The following is a 23,015-nucleotide window of genomic DNA, read 5'->3' as shown; positions in this document are numbered from 1 at the left end:
GAACATACAAGGGTAAAACATTTAAAAAAGGTGAGTAAAGGATTGCTTGATTTTACCTGGCTGTCCCCTGGAAAGGTCCATAATGGAAAATGATCCTACACTTGCTGTCCTTCCTGTGGTCTTCACTACTTCTCTTATCTGTACTTAACTTCTCTGAACTGACACTGCTACTGCTCCCTTCACTGTAGTACAGTACAGTACAAAGCTTAGTGACACTGAGATAATCTGAAGGAATAATTTCTATAGTCTAAATTAAAATCATGAACTCTTTAATACATTAAGGTATTAGTAGGATAAGTTTGCAAATTTGTATATAATTACATATTTAACCATATTAAAATGTTACTTAGACAGGTGCTCATATCTTTACACAAAAACTTCTGCTCAACTCTTAAGTTTACCTGATATAATTTAACAACATTTACACTTATCAAGATAGTAACTGGTTAACATACTAAGCATTTTATGAGCAAATTTACTTGGAATGTTTTAAAGTCAAAAGGGCTGAAAAAAAATGATAAAATATTTTCACCTATAAACATGGACCAATCTTCCACAAATTGAAAATACTCTCAAGTGTTGATCTACTTAATGTGATTTTATAGCTAGCCCATGGCAACAAAATTCTTATCTACCTTCACATTTACAAGTAACTGGGAAAGTCACAGATTTATCTAATTATAGTAAATAAATTTTTCTATTTACTAAAATAAAGATAGCATACTAAGAGGAACACTTTACACAGCCTCAATTAGTAGTACTATACAAATAATTTTTTAAAAACTTACTAAAAACTTCCCAGACTCTCCCTCCCCCATAGGTTGCAATGTGGCGCTGGTCACGCATTTTGCTTTGTTGCAGATGTGCATTCCAAGAGAAATATGTTTCTATATTCCATTCAATGATAGTCTTCTTGATTTGTCATGATTCTGAACAACTGGCTCCTGTCTGTTCTTCTGCAGGGTCTCACTACAGTCCTAGAAATTCATTACCTAGGATGCTTGAGATGGAAGAACTCCTGCATCTTTATTTAACCTACTCTATATAGCTAAATAAGTATTTCTCAACCCCCTGCCCACCCTATAAGGTCATACGTACAATTCAGCTCCCTACTCCCATCTCACAAGGGCTCAGGCCAAGGATCAACGTTCCTTATTTTTGAAACAAAAACCTCAACTCCTGCTCTGCCTTGCATGTTATATCCTTCTATTCTCATCTCCCAAATTTGCAATTTTCTATGCCTGAGTGATCCATAATCTAAAACTGAGTAACTCTCTAACTCAAGTTCTCATTATTGAGGAAAAGGTTCATGAAATCAGAGCTGGGGAATGATTATTATACCACCAGAATGTGAAAGCATTATTCTAAAAAAAGGCTTGAAAACAAATTCTACAGCTCAAATCAAGATTTTATCCATAGTCTCTCCAGACCACATGTCTTTGTATCACTCCTTCCTTTCAAGGTCAAGCTCTCTAAAAAAGGAAGTCTTTTCACTTCCTTGTTCTACTCCACCTTCCACTCACAGTTTAACCCAGTACAACCTTGCATTGCATGCACTTTTCTACCCATGCTGATCTAGATTGTTTCCATTCAACCACAGATCTGCTCATCAAGGTCACCAATTATCTCAGTGTTGCTATATCCAACAGACACTTCTGGGTCCTTGATAATTCAGCAACCTTCAACACAGCTTACCAACCACCGCCCACCCCCCGCCGCCCCACACTCTTTTCCCTTGGCTTCCTCCTACCTCTCTGGCGATTCTTTCCCGAGTTTCTTTAGGCTTATTCTTTCTACCATTAAACTGAATTCCTCAGCATTCTTTTCTACTACTCTTCTCTTCCTCTAGGTGATCTTATACAGTTGAACAACATGAGGCTGAATTGCGCAGGTCCACTTATGCACGGATTTTTTTCAGTAGTAAATACCACAGTACTACACAATTTGCAGTTCGTGGAATCTGAGGATACGAAGGAACCATGTACACAAAGGGCCAACTAGAAGTTACACTCAAATTTTCCATTGCATGGAGGGTCGGTGCTCCTAACCCCTGCACTGTTTGAGTCAACTGTAGGGACTTCCCTGGTGGTCCAGCGGTTAAGAATCTGCTTTCCAATGCAGGGGATGCAGGTTCGGTCCCTGGTCGGAGAACTAAGATTCCCACATGCCGCAAGGCAACTAAGCCCGTGCACCACAACTACTGAGCCCAGGCGCTCTGAAGCCTGCGTAGTACAACGAAGATCCCACATGCCCCAACGAAGATCCCACGTGCCGCAATCAAGACCCGACGCAGTCAAATAAATAAATTAATTTTTTTTTTTTTAAAAAGAGTCAACTGTATATCGTTCATCAGCTACAGGCCTACAACTCTGGCCTAGACCTTTCTTTCAGACCTCGCACTTACTCCCAGACAATAACTTGGGTTTACCTGCATGAATGTTAGAATACTCTCAAGAAGGCTGAACTAGATTGTTACTACTGATTAGGCTAAAAGCTAATTAACTGTATTACACTTTCCCCTGAAGAAAATCTAAAGAGAGAAAGGGGGGAACAACACAGGGAAAATATAAAAAGAAAAGTCATAGTAGCACAGAATGGCAGTGACCATCCAAAGTGGAGGAGAAGTCTTGGCTAAGCAGACTATACTCTCTGGCCTGCTATCCACATGGCATGTGGGAATAACTGAAGCTACCTTAGGAGGTGTTGCTTAACTAACTCCACTCACACTGACTGCATAACTCAGCAAACAACCTTCCAAAACATTTGTCTTCCCATGTGGTGGGGCTAGAGCTGAAGCAGGATGTGAAGTCTGTGGAGGTTTGTTTTTTGTGTTTAAGCTGAAATATAGGAAAACGCAGCTGTATGTCAATTTAATAAAAGTAGATAATTGATGAAGCAAAGTCAGGGAGAAAAAGAGAAGAGCTGGAATCCGGAGCAAAAGTGGAAGGACTGGTCTTTGAAGGAAGGTGGCAATGAGCACAGATGTTTAAGATGTTGAGGTAGCTGTTGCTTTTCAGCTCCTCAATGAAGAATATTCATAACAAAAACACAGAAGGCAGCCTTTGTATTATATCATACGACTCTGTGGCTTTAGTCAACAGGTTATTCAGAAAAGGTTACTGTCTAATGAGAAAATTCGAATGGATTCTGCATTCAGAAAGTCTTTAAAGATATTGGTAAATCAGGTATATGAAATAATTATCCTTAGATAAGCACTTTAGGTTGTGTAGCGCTTTACTGGGTTCAGAGCTCTCACACTTAGAAATCATATAATGTGTGGTTCTTGTTTAGATCTTGATTCTAACAAATCAGTGTGAGAAGATACTTTTAGAGAGAGTTGGGGAAATCTGAATATGAACTGGGTATTAGATTATTATAGTTAGAAGTTTTGTTAGGTGTTACAATGGCACTGTCATGAAAGAAAATTCACTGTATTTAGAGATGACTGTGGAAATATGTAGTAGTAAAATAACATGATGCCTGGAACTTGCTTTAAAATACTTCAGCAGGGCTTCCCTGGTGGCACAGTGGTTGAGAGTCCGCCTGCCGATGCAGGGGACGCGGGTTCGTGCCCCGGTCCGGGAAGATCCCACGTGCCGCGGAGCGGCTGGGCCCGTGAGTCATGGCCGCTGAGCCTGCGCGTCCGGAGCCTGTGCTCCGCAACGGGAGAGGCCACGGCAGTGAGAGGCCCGCGTAACGAGGAGAAAGAAAAAAACTTCAGCACAGGAAAAGGTGAACAAATGAAATAAATGTGCCAAATCTTGATAACTACTGAGTCTGGGTGAAGGTATTTGGGGGTAAGAGGGTCCTTGTATAGTCTCTCTACTTTTCTATGTGTTTGACAGTTTTCATAACAAAAGTTTTAAAACTTTTTTGTTCCTGAGTATAGGAAAAAAAAAAAAAGGATTATTAACTATTAACACACCACCCTCTGGTCATCTAGGTCTTTTTACCAGAGTGGAAAATGTCAATTTAACAATGGTGTCAACACTACCAATGAGATATCCAAAAAAACTAATTTTAAAAATTAATTCAGAAGTCTAGTTGTACATCATCCCATTCTCCCCCCAGACAGAAGTTCCCTCTTAGAAACTCCCTTCGAATTCCACTGCTTCTCCTCACCAACCCCAACCCCAACCCCAAGCAATTTTGAAGGGGCAACTGTGACACTGTGCTAGGAGATGGGGGCAGAAGCAGCCTTGGACACTGTAGCTCCTAACCAAGAAGAAAACTGCAAGTTAGTTACATAAATTCACATTGCTATAACTGATTCAAGATGTTTTTTTAAATCCTTGATAAATTATTAGGGAGACCTAGAGACAAGGAAGACAAGAAAAATAATTTATACATTATGACTAGTACATAGATTAAAAAAACGATACCACGACTTTGAAAAATTTAATATTGGCTACATAAATTTTCACAAAGATCTCAACCTCCTTTCTCTGAAACATATTTAATACAAGGAAAAAAAAAACTTAAAAAAAAAATCAAACCTATATAGTCCCAATGCAAAAAGGCTTACAGAACCAGGAGACATTTATTTTGACCAATTATATGGTTTTTATGTCACAGTGTAAACAATTAATGAAATAAAACTAGCAGGGTTTCTTTTCTTTTTACCAAATGTGATCAACATTTATAATCTTAACACTGACAAAGCATCCTGATAATCAATTCTACTTACCCCAAAGGTTTTGGTTTGTGCGTATCTAAGGAGTGCAACTGACATCTCTTGTTCTTTTTACTTTTTGGAATAGCATCTATCATGTCATTTAGTTTGGACCTAATTAAAAATAAACCATTAAAGGTTTGATTAATATTAACTTTTCTTTAGAATTTTCAAAATCTCTACGCCTTTTAGTGAGAAGTATATTTAAAGTATTAGACACATCACTTACCTGGAAAATTTCTCATCAAACTCTAACCCAAGAGTCAGTACATTTATATTCCCTTTCCATTCCCAGCCTATCGAAACACTGAAGACCTGCCCTATTCAACATACTCTTGCCCCTAGACTACATGTGTCTCATTCATCCCTGTATCTGCATTGTATCTAGCAGTGTGCCTGGCACTCAAATATTTTATGACTGATTGCTACCTGACTCTCAGCCATACTCCCTTGTCCAAACATTAGATATCTAAACATACACTATCCTTGGGAATTCCCTGGCGGTCCAGTGGTTAGGACTCCGTGCTCTCACTGCTGAGAGCCGGGGTTCAATCCCTGGTCGGGGAACTATTATAAAATCCCACAAGCCACGTAGTGCGGCCAAAAAAAAAAAAAAGGAAACAATAAAAGATAAAATAAAATAAATATACACTATCCTTGATGAGGAGCCTTCAACAGAAATTTTATGCAGATATAGAAATACATAAGGCTAACTATCCAAACCCTGCATCCATCCAATCAGCAAAGCTTGTCAACTCTAACTTTTAAATATATTCAGAATCAAATCACTTCTCATCACCTCCACCATTACCACCCTTGTCCAACTCGCCTCTCTAGCTTAGTCAACTGCAACAGCTGGCCTCCCAAATGGTCTCTTTGCTTCTACCGTTTGCCTTTACACACCATGTTTCACTTAGCAGCTGGAGTCATCTTTTCAAAACAAAAATCGCATTATGTTATTTCTCTATTCAAAAACCCTCCAAGGCTTCTTTTCTCAGGCAGAGTAAAAATCCAAAGTCTCTACCACCACCTCTCAGTAGGTTTGGTCTTCAGACCTCTTCTCTTTTCCTATTTATACTTACCCTTTGGTGATCACCTCTCATCTCATGGGTTGAAATATACATATAAGTACTATATATACGTTGATGACACAAATTCATATCTCTAGGCCAGAACTCTCTGAACTCTACCTGGACGCCCAACTGCTATCTCAGATTAACACATCCAAAAGTGAGTTCTGCAAAAGTGCTCCTACCTCCTCCAGGCCTCCCCACCTCAGGAAATGGAAACCATCTGTCCTGCACCTTAGACCCCAAATCTGGGAAGCATCCTTGATGCCCTCCTCCACGTCCAATCTACCCCAAAATCCTGTTGGCTCATCCCTCGAACTATATCCAGGATCCAACCATTCCTCATTATCTCCGTGGCCACTAGACTGGTCACTATTGTTTCTTGCATGGACTATTACACAGGCCCGTTTCTCCACCTTTCCATGACGCTTCTACTTATTCTCCACACAGAGGTGATAGTGAGCAAACTTCAAGGGAGACCATGAATTCCTCCGCTCAGAACCTTCCCAAGTCTCCCCATCTCCGAGTTCAAAACAACAAAAGACCTCGAGATGGCACTCCATAATTAGGCCTTTCAGTACTCCTGGGACCTCATCTTTTATGACCATTCCCTTCACTCATCTGGCTCCAGCCACAATGGCTCCCTGGCTGTTCTTCAAACATCCCAGGAAGACGCCAACCTCTGAACCTTTACACTTGCTGCTCCTTCTTTGCCTTCCCCCAGATATCTGCATGGTTCACTCACTCACTTCATTCAAGTCTATATTCAATGTCATTTTATCAGAGAGGCCTTCCCTGACCACTCTCCACATGAATTCTACCCACTCACTGTCTATCTCCCTTACTGGTTTGTCTTTGTAACTGAACATCCTTGACAATTTATGTGTTTGTTTACTGCCTGCCTCTCCCCACATGAGAAAAGAAGCTTTACAGTCACTGGCACATAGAAGTTACTCAATAAAAGGGTTGAATCTGGACTCAAGCTTTGCCCCGACCAAATTTAGAAAAAAAGCTGCCACTGTCACCTAGTTTAAAAATTTAACAAACTCATTGTTTCCTAATTGATGATACTCACCCATGTACATAAAATAATGTATAAAGCTTCTTTGCATCAGTCATGCAGCTTCGAGTTACAGATAGGACTCCCTTGGGCCCCACTGTCAGGGGTTCAAGGGCAGGATTTCCAGACTCTACAAGCTGGGAAAAGAGGCGCTCCACACTTCGACGACAACCAACACATGGGACAAGCTGAGAAAGTGCGCTCAAGACTTCACGTGATGTCACCACCATGGCAATACTTAGATCTTGCTGCTTAAGCATACTATGTCGCTGAGAGAAGAGGGAAAGAAAAATAGAGTTCGTAAGAAAGACATGAAATGACTCTTTCACCACTCTTTCTGGTTCCTATCCTTGTGCAGTGAGTACAGCCTGGGCAGGGCTTGCCATCTCTATCTGCAACTGAGCCAGTAAGGCAAGGCCGTCAGTCTTGTCCATGCTGTACTGAGTTTGCTCCACAAATCCCCCTGTTCTAGAATCTAGGGTATAAAAAACTCCACCTAGGATGCCAGGGCTACGCAGTATGTGACCCAGCATAGCAAAAAGAAGCCCTGCATGTGGAAATTTAGTGCCTGTCAAATGTGCATTAAGCTTAGTACTCTCACTTAAAATAAAAAATTTCAGAAAGGAAAGAAAGAAAAGAGAAAAGAATAAAGATACAAAGCAGCTTTACCATGTCTTTTTCTCAATCTTTAGCAACACACTACGTTTAGCTACACAAGTCAAGTTAGGATAGTGATCATGTAGAGCAGCCATTCTCAACCTGCAGGTATGCGCAGGTGTGCCATGGATTAGTGGGAGAGAACAAGGCCTATCTTACCTATGTAGGAGCCTGCAGTGAGTAACTAAAATGCTGGTGCATATGAATGTTATCTGTTGGTTATGACAAGGAAGAGAAATGACTGAGAACCATGGCTGTAGAGAAATGGGCAAAACTCATAAATATCTTCTACTTAGATGGAGTTATAATTATACTACAAGTAATACCTCCAGTTTACAAAAAAAAAAAAAACAGATGAGAAAGTAAGATAACTCCCAAAAAGGATATTCTCACATTTACTATTAACCTTTAATTCAAAGTTTTCTCCAAAAGTTGAAATAGAATTTTGAAATAAAGTAACCATTTATCTTCCTTTATCTTGATCGTATATAGTGTATTGACAAAGTATCACACTGTTTAAGAATTAAATAAGACTGGGAGTTTTGGCTTAGTAGATGCAAACTATTACACTTAGAATGGATAAACAACAAGGTCCTACTGTATAGCACACGGAACTATATCCAATCTCCTGGGATAAACCAGAATGGAAAAGAATATAAAAAAGAATGTGTATATGTGTATAACTGCGTCAGTGTGCTGCACAGCAGAGATTAGCACAACATTGTAAATCAACTATACTTCAATAAAAAATTAAATTAAATTAAAAAACAATTAAATAAAAATCAGAAAATTCACTGTACAAGATTAATTTTTTTTACTGAGCAAAACAATTACTACAGAAAACAACGAAGTTCTCAATGAAAAGTTGTCTGCCCTACCTTCTCAAAACAGGGAAATTAAACTTAAACTGGTGAAATTAAAGCCTTACAGACATGTAAAATGATAACACACCACCGGCAAGCCTTTCACATCACAGGTAAGTGAACAGACCTGGAACAATAGTAAAAGGAAGTAACTTCAATGCAATCTTAAGACCTAAAGAGTCCTAGGTAAACAAAATTAATACTTACAGGTAAAATTTTAAATGACTCTTTAAAGCACACATACACACACACATGCGCACATGCACACACACGCATTTAAAACATTAATTTTTAAAACTATTACCTGAATGAACTGCTTTAGTTGTGCACCATTATTTTGATGCCCATCGAGATTTAACACATTGTCAGGAAATTCCATCACCATCTGAATATGCAAAAGAACAAAAATCAGTTATTTTATCCTCTTTGAGCACATGATACAGACTATTTTACAGTCTCCTAGGATAGAAACAGACCCCTAAAGCCCGAGTTGCTCCCTCCCACCTCCATCAAAAAGTTAAAAAAAAAAAAAGATCCAAGTTACAGTTTCTAAAGCTAGAAATGGTACAGTCATTAGAAGCAAGGGCACTGAAGTCAGGCAGACATGAATTCAAATCCCAGCTCTATCACTTACAATTTATGTCATAATCCTGGGCAAGTTATTTAACCTGTCTGAATTTCAGCTTCCTCATTTGTAAAATGAGATTAAACAAGAATTTTTCATATCTCTCATCAAATGGGTTGTGAGGATTAAATTATATTTTATTTTATTTATGTTTTTTAAATTTTTTTTAAATTTTATTTATTTATTTTTCTTGCGGTACACGGGCCTCTCACTGTTGTGGCCTCTCCCGTTGCGGAGCACAGGCTCCGGACGCACAGGCTCAGCGGCCATGGCTCACGGGCCCAGCTGCTCCACGGCATGTGGGATCTTCCCAGACCGGGGCACGAACCCGTGTCCCCTGCATCGGCAGGCGGACTCTCAACCACTGCGCCACCAGGGAAGCCCTAAATTATATTTTAAAATGTTTGTTGCAGTGGCTAATAATAGCATTTAATAAGTGAAATAACCTGATATCTTACATTAAATATCCTGATATTTTCAGTTATTCCTTAACTACAGAATATAATAAACCTCACCATGTAAATGACTATATATATAATGACTTCACTACACACACACACACACACACACACACACACTCAGAATAATACCCAGCACATAGTAAATGTCTGCTCTAATCATGAACAGAAAAAAATACACTGAGATATTTATTCGGTTATCAAAATTCACTACCAGAGGAAGAGGGATACATAAAGCTTAAGGATGTCTCAGGATGTCAGATAATGGGAATTAGTAATCAGCACATTTCACTGATTTGTGACACCACCGAAGTACCTTAGTTATGTACCACTAGGAAAGAGCCATTATAACTGGAAGATGTCACCAAACGAAAGAAGCATACCAATTTCAGAGATGTTAAATGTGAAAAAAAAGTATGCCTTCAAAACAATGAAATAAAGTAACACATTTGTATCTTAACTAAAACATTGTTAAACATATCAAACATACTGTGCTAGAACAAACTTCTATTTCCAGATGACGAGGGCTACAAACTCCTACACACCCAAAGAGTGAAGTCAGGATAAAGAGACCATTTGACGCAAAACCAAAAAACTAAAGAACCCCACCCACCTGAATGGGATCTTAAAAAGATTCCTCCCTTCACCAACCAGCACCACAAAGACCTGCTTCTTTAATCAAGTGACCATTCTTTCCCCTCCACATTAGAAATGAGAGCCTAAAAACATGCTTCTTCTAGCAGTAAAGTGAGGACTAAACAACTAAGGCAAATGTAAGCAACAGATATAAGACCTTTTCTTTATTTATTAAGAAGGGTCTACTGGATATGTGAACTAGAAAGACAAGTGGATACTAAGGATGGACAATGATGCAAACACCGATTCAACAATCCAGAGGACTTCAGTGTATTTCACTCAAAAACTGCATGTACAATATGATTCAAATTTTTATGTGTATATTTTCTCACAGAAAAAGAAAATACGTAATATATTAGATGTGGCTATCTCTACGCAGTGAAAAGATATATGACTTTTTTCTTTACATGTTCCTATCTTTCCCAAATGTATTATAATACACATATTACCACTTATTACCAGGGAAAGAGCTACTGTTCCTTGTTTCCAATTCTATATTCATTATACCATGTTCAGAGACATGTTTCCATTTCAATAGCTTTTACTATTCTGGAAGTTTCTTCTTCCATACATACAGACTACATGTCCTTATCTCACAAATTTAGGATCAGTTATCCAGTTTTCAGGTTAATCAACTTCTCTCCAGTTTTCCCTCTCAGAGTTGTCTTATCTTCAAAGAGTGGTGGTGGTAATAATAAAGACATTTAATGTAGCTTTATGCATACTAGCCATTGTTCTAAACACTGTCATATATTAACTTTGCCAACAGTACAAAGTAAAACTGGTCATCTAGTCATCTAAATAATCCCGGTATTAGAAATCCTGACCCATGAAGACTGAAAAAAGAATAGTGCAATTAAGCCACATGATGTTTTCTGGAATCACCACACATGGTTTAAAACACAAAGAAATTAACTGTCAAGTCATAAAAAAGGTATAGGATAAACTTTTAAAGCCACATAGCTCAACAGAACACTGCAAGTCACTCCACATCTACCATTTAAGCAAATAATACCTTGATTTGCATTTCCACTTGCTTTATACAAATATACACCATTTCACCACATATTAATTGCCACCATAAAAAGAACTGAGACAATTACCTGTACTACTTTAAGATCAAAGCTACTCATTTTACCAAATCAAGGTCTCTCCAGTCCAGGTCATAGGTGAAATCCAAAACTGACTCTGTGTAAGTGAATTATTTTTATTCTGATCAACTATATTTTATTGCTGTTTTTTTTGTGTGTGTGTGGTACGCGGGCCTCTCACTGTTGTGGCCTCTCCCGTTGCGGAGCACAGGCTCCGGACGCGCAGGCTCAGCGGCCATGGCTCACGGGCCCGGCCGCTCCGCGGCATGTGGGATCTTCCCAGACCGGGGCACGAACCCGTGTCCCCTGCATCGGCAGGCGGACTGTCAACCACTGCGCCACCAGGGAAGCCCTATTTTATTGTTTTAATAATTAAAGCAGGGGCTTCCCTGGTGGCGCAGTGGTTAAGAATGTGCCTGCCAATGCAGGGGACATGGGTTCGAGCCCCGGTCTGGGAAGATCCCACATGCAGTGGAGCAACTAAGCCAGTGCGCCACAACTACTGAGCCTGAGCTCTAGAGCCCGCGAGCCACAACTACTGAGCCCGCGTGCCACAACTACTGAAGCCTGCGCGCCTAGAGCCCGTGCTCCGCAACAAAGAGAAGCCACCGCAATGAGAAGCCCGCGCACTGCAACGAAGAGTAGCCCCTGCTCACCGCAACTAGAGAAAGCCTGCGCACAGCAACGAAGACCCAACACAGCCAAAAATAAATAAATAAATAAATTTATAGGAAAAAAAAATTAAAGCAGTGGTCAAAGAATACACCTAACATATTGAGACCTACCAGCTGACCTTTAAAATATATATGTATATAAAATTTAATGGATAATACCTACTTTAGGAATCCTCTTTAAAAAGTCTATAAACAGGGTTAAAATTTAAAAAAAACCAAAATCCCTCATTTCCAACCATTTCATTTTCACCTAACTAGTACAGATAAATGTCAAGATCAGGTCTATTACTGCATCTTTCCTGGGTTTCACTGGCTTGGATAATACTAAATTTTGTACATACTCAATACCACCGGGTTAGAAACTTTGCACTCACACTAAGTAATTACTGTCGTTGCCTTTCACTGAGGACAATGGCTTTTTACCTTGCTGTTTACTGGCCAATCACTATATGCTCTTCAATGATGACACCACAATAAGAAAAAGGGAAAAAAGAAAAAGAGGTAGAGGATAGCAGCACTATTTCTCCCCATTCTTTAAAACCACTTCCTTGACTTAGTCTTCAGATTCTAGGTTACCTAAAGGAAGACAGTCATGTAAGTATTTCAGGTGTGGTCTCACAGAGGAATCATTATAGTGTTTGGCTTCATGATGAGGTTGCCTATCCCTAGCAAGCCAAAGATAGAACAAGTCATTGTCCTGCAATTACTGCTTTATAAAGTGTATTGAATCCATTACCCATTTTCACTCGTATCTGTCCTGCTTTCTCCTGACCACAAATAATCTGTTCTTAGCACATTCTCACAAGCTCTAACCCAACAATACTAAGCTTGTATTTATTAAAAATCATTGTCCCTTTAGTTTCACTTTTTTACTTCCTTATCCTCACAGTCACCTGCAACATCTATCACCTTTGGTAAATTAGTTAAATATTTAATCAAGAGTTGAAAGCAAACAATAAATGCTAAACTTCTAACTGATGCTAAATACCTAATCCCCAAAAGGATATTCTACATTTTAAAGTCTTTTTTAAGTCTCAATCAAAAACCCTTATCAGAGTTTCTAGTCCCTTTTAGATTGGTTTGAATTTGAAGGGTAAACTGTGTTCCAGAAATATTGTAGCAATCTGACAGTAGGCATCAAGAATTTTATAAAAGGTTTTTATCCTTTGATACAGTAATTTTCCTCCAAAACCCTGAAAAAAATTGTTAATGCAAAGATTTATGCATTATTTATATTCTTAGAGTATTATTCATAGTAAAAACTAGAACCACCTCTATGTCCAACAAAGGGAGAATGATTACATTATGGAATGTCACACAACAAAATATTACATGGCCACTAAAGCTGTTTAAGAATGACAAGAGAAAATGTTCTCAATATTACATTTAGTGAGAAAAAAGCAAGATATAAAGTGTTACAGAAAATGATACATCTCAACTCTGCATCTGTGTGTGTCTATGATGGGAACTACACCAAATGCTGCTATATTCTTAGCTATCTCTTGGAAGTAGGGTTAAGGATAATTTGTTTGGCAATTATTTTTCAAGATTATTTTATAAGGAGTATATATTTTGACTATTAATTCCTTTAAAAATACTTTAAAAATCTTAATTCTTCAAAGATGTCTTTAAAATAAAATCTGTATTCTGTCCATCTGCTATTCTATAATTCTAATAACACTGAAAAGCATTTTGGCTACATAGCATACCACTTTCCTGAATATTCCACCAGTTTACTTATTTGAGATTTTCTGAAATACACCTACATCAATCAGCACTGTACTCAAGTATTCAAACGCACTTAACTGCCATTATGAGTCTTTTAAATGTGGCTACAACATACCACATAAAAGAGGAGGCTACTTCCTCACATACAAGCTTGTTAATTTCATTTTACAAATCCAACTTAAAATCGCCCAGTTTACCTAAGGCTAGAGGTTTCAGCTTCTGTTACTAGAACGATAAATATTTGTAACTGATTGTAAACATTACAACTAGACTTAACATCTAGAAGCTAACGAGATTCTAAGACTACTTGAAATAATGATCACACAGTGTTTCCTCAGTGTATTACCTATGGACCCTAGGAACAAAGACCAAACCAAAAGTTAACTTCAGGGTGACAATGCCATCAAACTAACAATGGACCCGTGCATAACCCTCTGCTGCAGGCTTCTCCCCTCCCTCTTCCCCAACAGGTGTTTGCTCTACATTATTCCTTTAAGTAGTGTTTGGTAGAATGGTTCTGAAACTTGTTTCCCTAAATATGATGCATTCTTGACAAGATTTTTCACTAACCAGCATTCAATGACCGTGCATAAGCTCCACAACAAAGCAATAAATAGTCTCACTCATTCCCTAGTGATAAAAACCCTTCCACAGTAAAGAAAAGCTGCACCTTTTCCTAAATAAAATGCTATTTTAAGATATTTAAGTTGAGTAAGCCTAAATTTTATTTGCCTGGGTCACAAGTCCACAATACAATAAAAACGAAACTCAACCAACAGGTCAGTCCAATCCCAACTTCTCTAGAGAAATAAGTACAATAACAAATCACAGGGCAGCTTACCTCTTTTTCTTTGGAAAATTTTGGAAATTCATCATTGTGTAGAGAATAGAGTATAAACCCCCCAAAGCTGATTATTTTAAAGCACTACATGATGGATGTATCAATGCTACATTCACATTAAAGGTGATTATGTGAGCATAAGGAGAATCAGTGTCTTTTAAATTTTTGTAAATACTCAAACTTATGTTTGATTTCCCCTGTTTTGATAGTATACACTCAATAGTAATCTTATGTCCAAACACACAGAACTTTTCTTTTTTTTTAACTTCAAAGGCTTTCTGGGACAATAAACGTAAAAGGTTGATACCAAACTATGTGCTCTAGAAAAGTGTCTGTTTTGGAGGGAGAGAGAAGAAAGAAAATATCAACACATGAACTCATATTAGTTTTCAAACTGAGAAATGCATCATTTAATTTGATCAGTGTTAGTTTTTTAAAAAACTACTTAAAATACAAGTCCATTATACTTTTAATGCAAAAAGTGCAGAAATCATAACCAAGGCATACAAGTACACTTTCTAATTCATCAACACAAATTCTATTTACCTTATATCAGCCCAAATCATTCTACCTTTTTCCATGAAAAAAAATGCACTTGGATAATTATAGATACTTTCACTTAAAAAGTTCTAACAAATTAAGTCATTCAATAGCTCTTCTAATCCTTTTAAAGGTACTGCAGCTCAATCAAGTCTTAACTGAGACTGGCAAACAGAAAGGCATAGACTGGCATCTCTACAATGACTTGCAGTTTATACAAAATTTGAAAAAAGTTCAGTAGATATTTGCAAAAAAGAAATTCAGGAACAAAACAGATCAACTGCCTTTGAAAAGGAAAAAAGCCAAAGGTGTTACGATGAAGACACTTAACACCTTATCAAAGCAGGCAAATGTATACTCCAAAGCTTCAGCATCATCAAAACGCAGATTTCAAGATATTCAGAAAAGGATCATTTCATTTCTTAAGAAATTGTGGCAAGCAACTGCACTCATTTCCTGTTCAGATTCAATTCAAATTTCTACCATTTCCTTTTAAAGGAAATACTACAGCAACACAGGGCAGAGGGTCTGTAATGCTGTACCACGCTAAAAAGGAAAACTACTCAGAACTGGGTTTTGACATTCAAGATGAGCAATCAGCTTTTTACAATGCTCTTACACATTCAGTCACTTTGCTTCCTTAGAAAAGGCTACCTGTAAAGAATAACTAATGACAAGAAAGCCCATTTTGAAGAGTCATGGCCTAGCAATACAATCATTTCGAACAGTTTTAATGTACGGGCATATTGAGACTATAACGAAATCAGATCATTTTAGTGGAATCTTTACTGTGCAAGAGCATGTCACTCTGCCCTCAGTAATTATGCTTATGAAGAGCTGTAGTATTAAGATAGAAAACAGACAGGTAGCAGTGCAGCTGCGACATTTCCAGATAATTAAGCCTCCCCGAGGGTAGGTGGTTTCTGTAAGGGATAGGCCCTTGACGCCCAATATCCTTCAACCCGGCTCCGAGGCGCGTGCTTTGGCAAAAGCACCGTCTGCTAAAGGGAAAGGGTGAAGCTACAGGGTTGAAAAAAGAAGGGAGAGCTGGGGAGAGGGGCTCAAAGTGCGTACGGATCGCTAGCCTGGGGCCCCGCAAAGGTTAGCGAGCCACCCACTGCAAAGGCGAGTTTGCGGGGCCTGCCGGAGAGAAGGCCTCGCCTAGGAGTTGCAACACTCTTTCTCCAGTGCGCAGCGCTCGGCCTGGGGGAGGGGGAGGAGGGGAAACAGCTGCCAGGGGAGCGGCGAGCCTGGCCCGGCCCGGCCCGCTCACCGTGAGGGTGTCGTCTATGTAGAGGGGAATCTGCCTCCTCTCGAAGGGGAACTCCTCCTCCCCGTCCCTGCACACTGCCACCAGTCGCGCCATCGTCCCCGACGCTGCCGTTGCCACCGTCACCACCTCCTCCCAGCTGCTGCCGCCGCCGCCGCTCCTGCCGCTGCCGCCTCCTCCCAGCTCCTGCCTGCAAGAGCCAAACCCCGCGAGCGTAAGCACCCGCCGCCGCGCAGCACATTCGCCACGGGGGGGAGGGAGAGGAGCAGGAGAGACGGGAGATCTGAGCTGCGTTTCCCATCACCCGATTCCACACGCGCTCAGCCAATCAGCGCCGAGCAACGCCGGGACCCGCCCCCTTGCACCGCTCTCCCTCCCCACCCCGCACCCCCACCCCGTACCCCAACCCCACCGGCTTCCAGTCAGGGTCCAAAGGAGAGGCGAAGGGGACCCGCCGGCCCCGGGGCTTCCCTAGCCCGTCAGCGGAGTCCCGGCTTTAGGACTCCAACCCCGGCCTCCGCTCCACTGCCCGCAGCCCGCTGCTCGGAGGCCCTCAGCCTCCAGCTGACCCCTTCTCCCCCTTTAAGAGCGCGCCCCGCCCAGTGAGTCCCCTGGGCGGCAGTTGCCCAGCGCGACCCCGCCCCTGGGAGGGGTCGACCCCGCCTCAGCTCTGCAGAGTCCGAGGTGAAAGGCTCAGACCCTTTTCCTATCCCTTCTCAGAGGAGCCTCGCGGTTCTGACCTTCACCGTTTTCGTGGTCGCCTCCCTGACCCCCACCTCGGCTCCCCGTTACCGGCTGACAAGGCCCGCGTCAGGGCCGGCCTGGGCGGGAGCGCGGCTCCAAATGCAGTTTCCTCTCCAGGCTCAGTCAGCCGCTGGCGCCACGGGGAGTGGGAGAGGGAAGGCGGAGGACATGGAGAGGGAAGGCGGGGGACATGGGGAGGGAGGGTGAGGCCGGTAGGGACTGAGAGCGCCGGGCGGGGGCCCCGCCTCCTCTCGCGAGATTCCAGACCCACGCTCCTGAGTCGCTTTTTTCGAAGCCGTAGCGGAGGGGGTGGGGTGGTGCTCCAGTGCTCCCCCGGCTGTCTCCAACGCGTGACCGGCACCCTCCACTGAGTCTAGCTACTCAAATAAATACGAAATAGGGCTGCTGTGAGGGATGAGTAGGCCTAAACTCAGTCCTCCGCTGCGCGAGCCTGGAAACCGCTCTCCCGAGGGCCGAGGGGCGAAGGGAGCGGAGCCGAGGTGACTCAGGACCGATCCGAGGGTCGGGGCCCAGTGAGGACTTGGGTAAGTGGACAGGAGCTGAGGCTTTCCAAATCAGTGAGAGCAAAAGGTGGGAGTGAGGGAGTGGAGACGTGCATCTGGGGGCTAAGGGACAAACTCTGGGTCCTTGACGCCGCTTGCCCTGACCCCCTGATCTACCAGGAGCCCCCCGCATTACTGCTTCCCAGACTCAAGTCGCGATCCCGCCGAGGGGGCAGGAAATATTTAAGTGCTGACAGCTTTTTGTTGTCGTTGTTACACTAGAGACAAATAGAAGACTATGTGGAGAGTGGCTTGTGTATGCGTCCTGGGCAGAGAAACTTCTTGGACTGGGTTAATATTAACTTGGAGGCTCAGAAAGGACAGCGATTCCCTTGGGCAAAGTGCTGGTGCTGGCCAAAGGCCCTTCCCTCTGACCCTCTCCTGAGAAGCGGAGCTGCTGTCAAGACACTGCGTGCCATCAGGTACTCGGTTCCTACCCTGAAGGCTTTGGAGGCCAGTATAGTTGTTGGAAAGTATTCTGCCTATGAAAGTCTTCACGATGTTAAGGATCAATACATTTGCTGCTCTTAAAACTAACTAATCCTGGTAGAATAGGCTAGAGCTGTGATACTGATCTTTAAAAAGTTGGTCACCACATGAAACCGTAGAGATTCGCAACAAAAAACCCCACAGTGCACGCAACCCCTTAGCCATGTTGACTTACGACATTGCGTGGTCACTGTTAGGTTAGGTGACCATAAACTGGAAGAACCATGGTTCAGTCCCAAAGGTGTGATTATCCAGTAAGTATTTATGTCTTTGGCCATGTTAGGAGAGCAGAACAGTGTATGGTCCTTAGCTTAAATTCAATAGGTATATAGGATGTGCATGTAGGTTCTGACAAGTTAGACTACATAGCCAAAACCTGCACATTTTTAGAGAATCTCGTGTTTTATGTAAAACCCTCCTAAGGAAAAAAAGAATACTGTGGCTTTTAAGATCTGTAGGTGCTCCTCTAAAGACTATGTCGGTTAATGTGCCTACTTTATACCTTTTAAACTTACTCTGGATGACGGTTGGTAAAGGACATTGAAAATGACAAGTTCAATATATAGGTGCTAACTTTAATAACCTTCATTACTGAGTACACACTGGGTACTCGCAAAGAAAGAGTATTCACCCTGGGGGTTTAAATCTAAGTTAGAAAAGGCATTAAAACCCAGATATAAAACGTAACAAAACGAGGAGACCACAACAGTCTTTTTCCATCTGAGATTACTTTCCCTGATTTGGATTTGTCTTTTAGATCCACTGAGCACACTGCTTAGTATCTTTGGACAATGTTTCACATACTATAGGTATTTAATAAGTACTTATTGTAAGGTTAAAAAGCTAATTTTGCTTGATAAATTGCTCTTTCTCAAGGAGGTAGCCTGGGCGCTACAAATGTGATAAAACCAACATTTGAGGGGAAAATGCTTAGAAAATTATTTCCCTGTAAAACAATTTTTGGACGTTTTAACTATGTATCTTCATTTTAGAGCAGGCACTCTTTTTCGCTATTGGTCTATCATCAACTAAGCAAATATAATATTTAGTGCTGCAGCAAATATTTCATGACTAAGTATCCGCCTCAGAGAGCTTACCTTTAATTAACAAAATAAATGATTGCATAAAAAAGCCAGGGGCTTCCCTGGTGGCGCAGTGGTTGAGAGTCCGCCTGCCGATGCAGGGGACACGGGTTCGTGCCCCGGTCCGGGAGGATCCCACATGCCGCGGAGCGGCTGGGCCCGTGAGCCATGGCCGCTGAGCCTGCGTGTCCGGAGCCTGTGCTCCGCAACGGGAGAGGCCACAACAGTGAGAGGCCCACGTACCGGAAAAAAAAAAGCCAGTTGTTGAATTTCGACATTGGCAATGTGAAGGGCAAGGCTAAAGAATTTTAAAGGCCAAGAAAGAGCGGTCAGTCAACACCAGAAGACATTTTGCTGGTACCTCATAAAGAACAGCTGGTGTGATGGAGATGTGGTAAATTATCAGCAAAATACCATTCTTTTTCTTCTCTGGGAGGTCCACAATGTGTGAGAAGCCAAGCACAAAACTCAGACATAAATGAGATATGACTAGTCTCCAAACTACCTGGGTTTAAAAGAAAAGAATATTGATTTGTTCCTTATACTCCTATCTTCATAGACTATACACAAATTCCTAGGGAGCAAAGTATGTTTTTGTATAATTTATACAACCTATTGGACAAGGTGCTCAATAAAAATTGTCATTTTCTGAACACAAAGCTATTAATATATATGTGGTAGACATCCCCAGTTTCTAATTGTGTAAAATTAAAGGCATGAGAATGAGTCACTTTCTGAAGGTCATAGGATAAGGTCCTAGACTAGATTATATTCTTCCTTTCTTCTCTTTCCCCCTCGCTTCTCTGTCCTCAAAATTGACAGTTGAAAATTCATTAGAATACATACTGTTGTTTTCCCTGTAATAACCACATTGTTTTATGTGGTAGCAAAATCAACAGCAGGATGTTATTTAAATTGCCACAGCTGTCCAGATCTGAGTATCTGTGAATTGGGTTTTCTTTTTCATGACCTGACAGTGGGAAGTTGTGTTCTATCTGTCAAAAACAGAGGTACATTTTCCCCACTAAAAAAATTTTAAAGGAAAAATAAGATCCACAAGTTAAAATGTAAGCTCCTTGAGGGCTGGGTCTTATTTTCTTTTGTTTCCCCCGGGACCTATATCTGACATACTGGAACTCAGTAAATTTTTATTGAATGATCTCTTTCTCTTCTATAAACTAAAATCAAGTCAGAATGGTCTTTTTTTTCTTATTAATTTCTGTTTTTATTAATGCAATTTCATTAGCTCCTACATGACTTTCCTAACTGGAGGTGGAATAAACACACAGTACATTTCATTCTTAGTTGTGATTCAATGTCTGTAACTGGGAGACAAACTTACTGAGAGATATTTAAGACCTAGGACAAGAAGCAACAGACCAATTAGACACATGCTCGTTAAGTCATCAAATACTTTAAATTACTATTTTTTTAATGAGAGGACAATATGGTTAGAGCCTCTCAGCCTCCTATGAATGCTTTGAACAGGTAAGTTGTAGGATATTAGCACTGTGACATAGCAGGAAAACCAATCACCTTTCCTAGTCATGTTTAATTTACATACTATAATCTTATTGGTTAAATTTCAAGGTTTTTTTTTCAGTCTTTATTGAATTTGTTACAATATTGCTTCTGTTTTACATTTTTGTTCTTTTGGCCCTGAGGCATGTGGGATCCTAACTCCCCGACCAGGGATTGAACCCACACCCACTGCATTGAAAGTCGAAGCCTTAACCACCCAACCGCCAGGGAAGTCCCTCAAGTCTTCCTTTTTTTTTTTTTTTTTTTTTTTTTTTTTTGCAGCACGCGGGCCTCTCACTGTTGTGGCCTCTCCCGTTGCGGAGCGCAGGCTCAGCGGCCATGGCTCGTGGGCCCAGCCGCTCCGCGGCATGTGGGATCCTCCCGGACCGGGGCACGAACCCGTGTCCCCTGCATCGGCAGGCGGACTCTCAACCACTGCGCCACCAGGGAAGCCCCAAGTCTTCCTTTTTTTTTTTTTTTTTTTTTTGCGGTACGCGGGCCTCTCACTGCTGTGGCCTCTCCCGTTGTGGAGCACAGGCTCCGGACGCGCAGGCCCAACGGCCATGGCTCACGGGCCCAGCCGCTCTGCGGCATGCGGGATCCTCCCGGACCAGGGCACGAACCCGTGTCCCCTGCATCGGCAGGCGGACCCTCAACCACTGCGCCACCAGGGAAGCCCCTTCCTTTTTAACTGAAAATAAAATCTGACTTTTGTTTTTATAGCTATATAACTATTCAATAGACTGATTTTTTTAGGGGGAAACTTCTTTCAATAATAGATTACCTCCAAATATAACTGACTGTAGTTAGCAAGGATAAAATGCCACATAAATACCAAATTAGCCATCATCAATATAACAAATTGAACTAATTAGTATAATAGTCATATTTGCTGTTTACCCCCTCCCTTACCAGCATATGCCCCTCAACTCCGCAGACACACAAACACTAACTCCTCATCCCATCCATCAGCTCTAGCTCAAAAAATACCATCTGTGGGGGAAACTTTCTTGACTCTACTGTAAAGTCAATTCTTGATTTGACACTCTTGGCAACCTATACTTCATGACTTAACACAGTTTATAACAGTTGTTTCATGTGTTTCCCCCATTAGATTGCAGGCTCCAAGATATCAGGAAATTTTTGCTTATCATCCCTAGCAGAGAGAGTAGGCTAAAACAATGAATCGTTTTGCCTTGAGACAATAGCTTTGTCTCAAGGCAAAACTATTGTCTCATTAATTATTAAGTATATAAACCACAACAAATAATTCCGTCTATTCTATGGAGGATTTAACTGTTTTCTGACTTTATAAGTATTTGATTTTAAACATTTGCTTTCTTATACTGAGGTTTCTTAAAAAGACTAAAATTGAGTAGTGTTGACAGTTCCACAACTGAGATATTTTAATGTAAATGTTATAAAATACATACAATATAAAATACAGAATAATAGGTGATATAAGATGGAACGTAGGGGCTTCCCTGGTGGCGCAGTGGTTAGGAATGTGCCTGCCAATTCAGGGGACACGAGTTCAAGCCCTGGTCCAGGAAGATCCCACATGCTGCGGAGCAACTAAGCCCGTGCGCCACAACTACTGAGCCAGCGCTCTAGAGCCTGCGTGCCCCAACTACTGAAGCCTGTGCGCCTAGAGCCCATATGCTCCGCAACAAGGGAAGCCACCGCAATGAGAAGCCTGCACACCACAATGAAGAGTAGCCCCTGCTCACTGCAACTAGAGAGAGCCCGCGTGCAGCAGTGAAGACCCAACACAGCCAAAAATAAAATAAATAAATTTATATATATAAAAAAAGATGGGGCCTCCCTGGTGGCGCAGTGGTTGGGAGTCCGCCTGCCGATGCAGGGGATACGGGTTCGTGCCCCGGTCTGGGAGGATCCCATATGCCGCGGAGCGGCTGGGCCCGTGAGCCGTGGCCGCTGGGCCTGCGCGTCCGGAGCCTGTGCTCCGCAACGGGAGAGGCCACAACAGTGAGAGGCCCGCATACCGCAAAAAAAAAAAAAAAAAAAAAAAAAAAAGATGGGCTTCGCTGATGGCGCGGTAGTTGGGAGTCCGCCTGCCGATGCGGGGGGCGCAGGTTCGTGCCCCGGTCTGGGAGGAGCCCGCGTGCCGCGGAGCGGCTGGGTCCGTGAGCCGTGGCTGCTGGGCCTGCGCGTCCGGAGCCTGTGCTCTGCAACGGGAGAGGCCGCAGCAGTGAGAGGCCCGCGTACTAAGAAAAAAAAAAAAAAGATGGAAAGTAGAAATCCTCCTCCTCACCCTCCAATCTTCCAGTATGACAACTGTAAACACAACAGTTTCTTTAAAATACTGAAATTTATAAATATTCTAACAAGTCAAAAGGCTTTGTTTCTTCTGTATTGGTTTGTTTTACCTGGTGTTGAGATACATTTAAAATATTAAGCATCACTACTG

General features: G+C 41.6%; 1 protein-coding gene across 7 annotated transcripts in view; it reads right to left on the bottom strand.

Moving 5' to 3' along the window:
• Positions 1–17,127, bottom strand: part of GGNBP2 (gametogenetin binding protein 2) — a 32,642-nt gene extending 15,515 nt beyond the window's left edge. For 2 of the 7 annotated variants that reach the window (XM_081219371.1, XM_081219374.1), the window contains exons 1-5: positions 16,926–17,054; positions 16,189–16,375; positions 8,627–8,707; positions 6,818–7,071; positions 4,688–4,786 (exon numbers count right to left, since the gene is read on the bottom strand). In XM_081219371.1, coding sequence (XP_081075497.1) covers positions 4,688–4,786; positions 6,818–7,071; positions 8,627–8,707; positions 16,189–16,281 — 527 coding nt within the window. In that variant the 5' untranslated portion in view covers positions 16,282–16,375; positions 16,926–17,054. Of the gene's footprint in view, positions 1–56; positions 183–4,687; positions 4,787–6,817; positions 7,072–8,626; positions 8,708–16,188; positions 16,376–16,597; positions 16,780–16,925 lie in introns of those variants that run through there. The other 5 variants (XM_081219377.1, XM_081219375.1, XM_081219372.1 and 2 more) reach the window with 5 other exon arrangements.
• Positions 17,128–23,015: the final 5,888 nt, after the last annotated feature.

The sequence above is a fragment of the Mesoplodon bidens genome (assembly GCF_964165515.1).
Source record: "Mesoplodon bidens genome assembly, chromosome: 19".
NCBI classification, from domain to species: Eukaryota; Metazoa; Chordata; class Mammalia; order Artiodactyla; family Ziphiidae; genus Mesoplodon; species Mesoplodon bidens.
The sequence above is the reverse complement of the archived record's forward strand: the minus strand, read 5'-3'. Positions and strand labels throughout refer to the sequence as shown.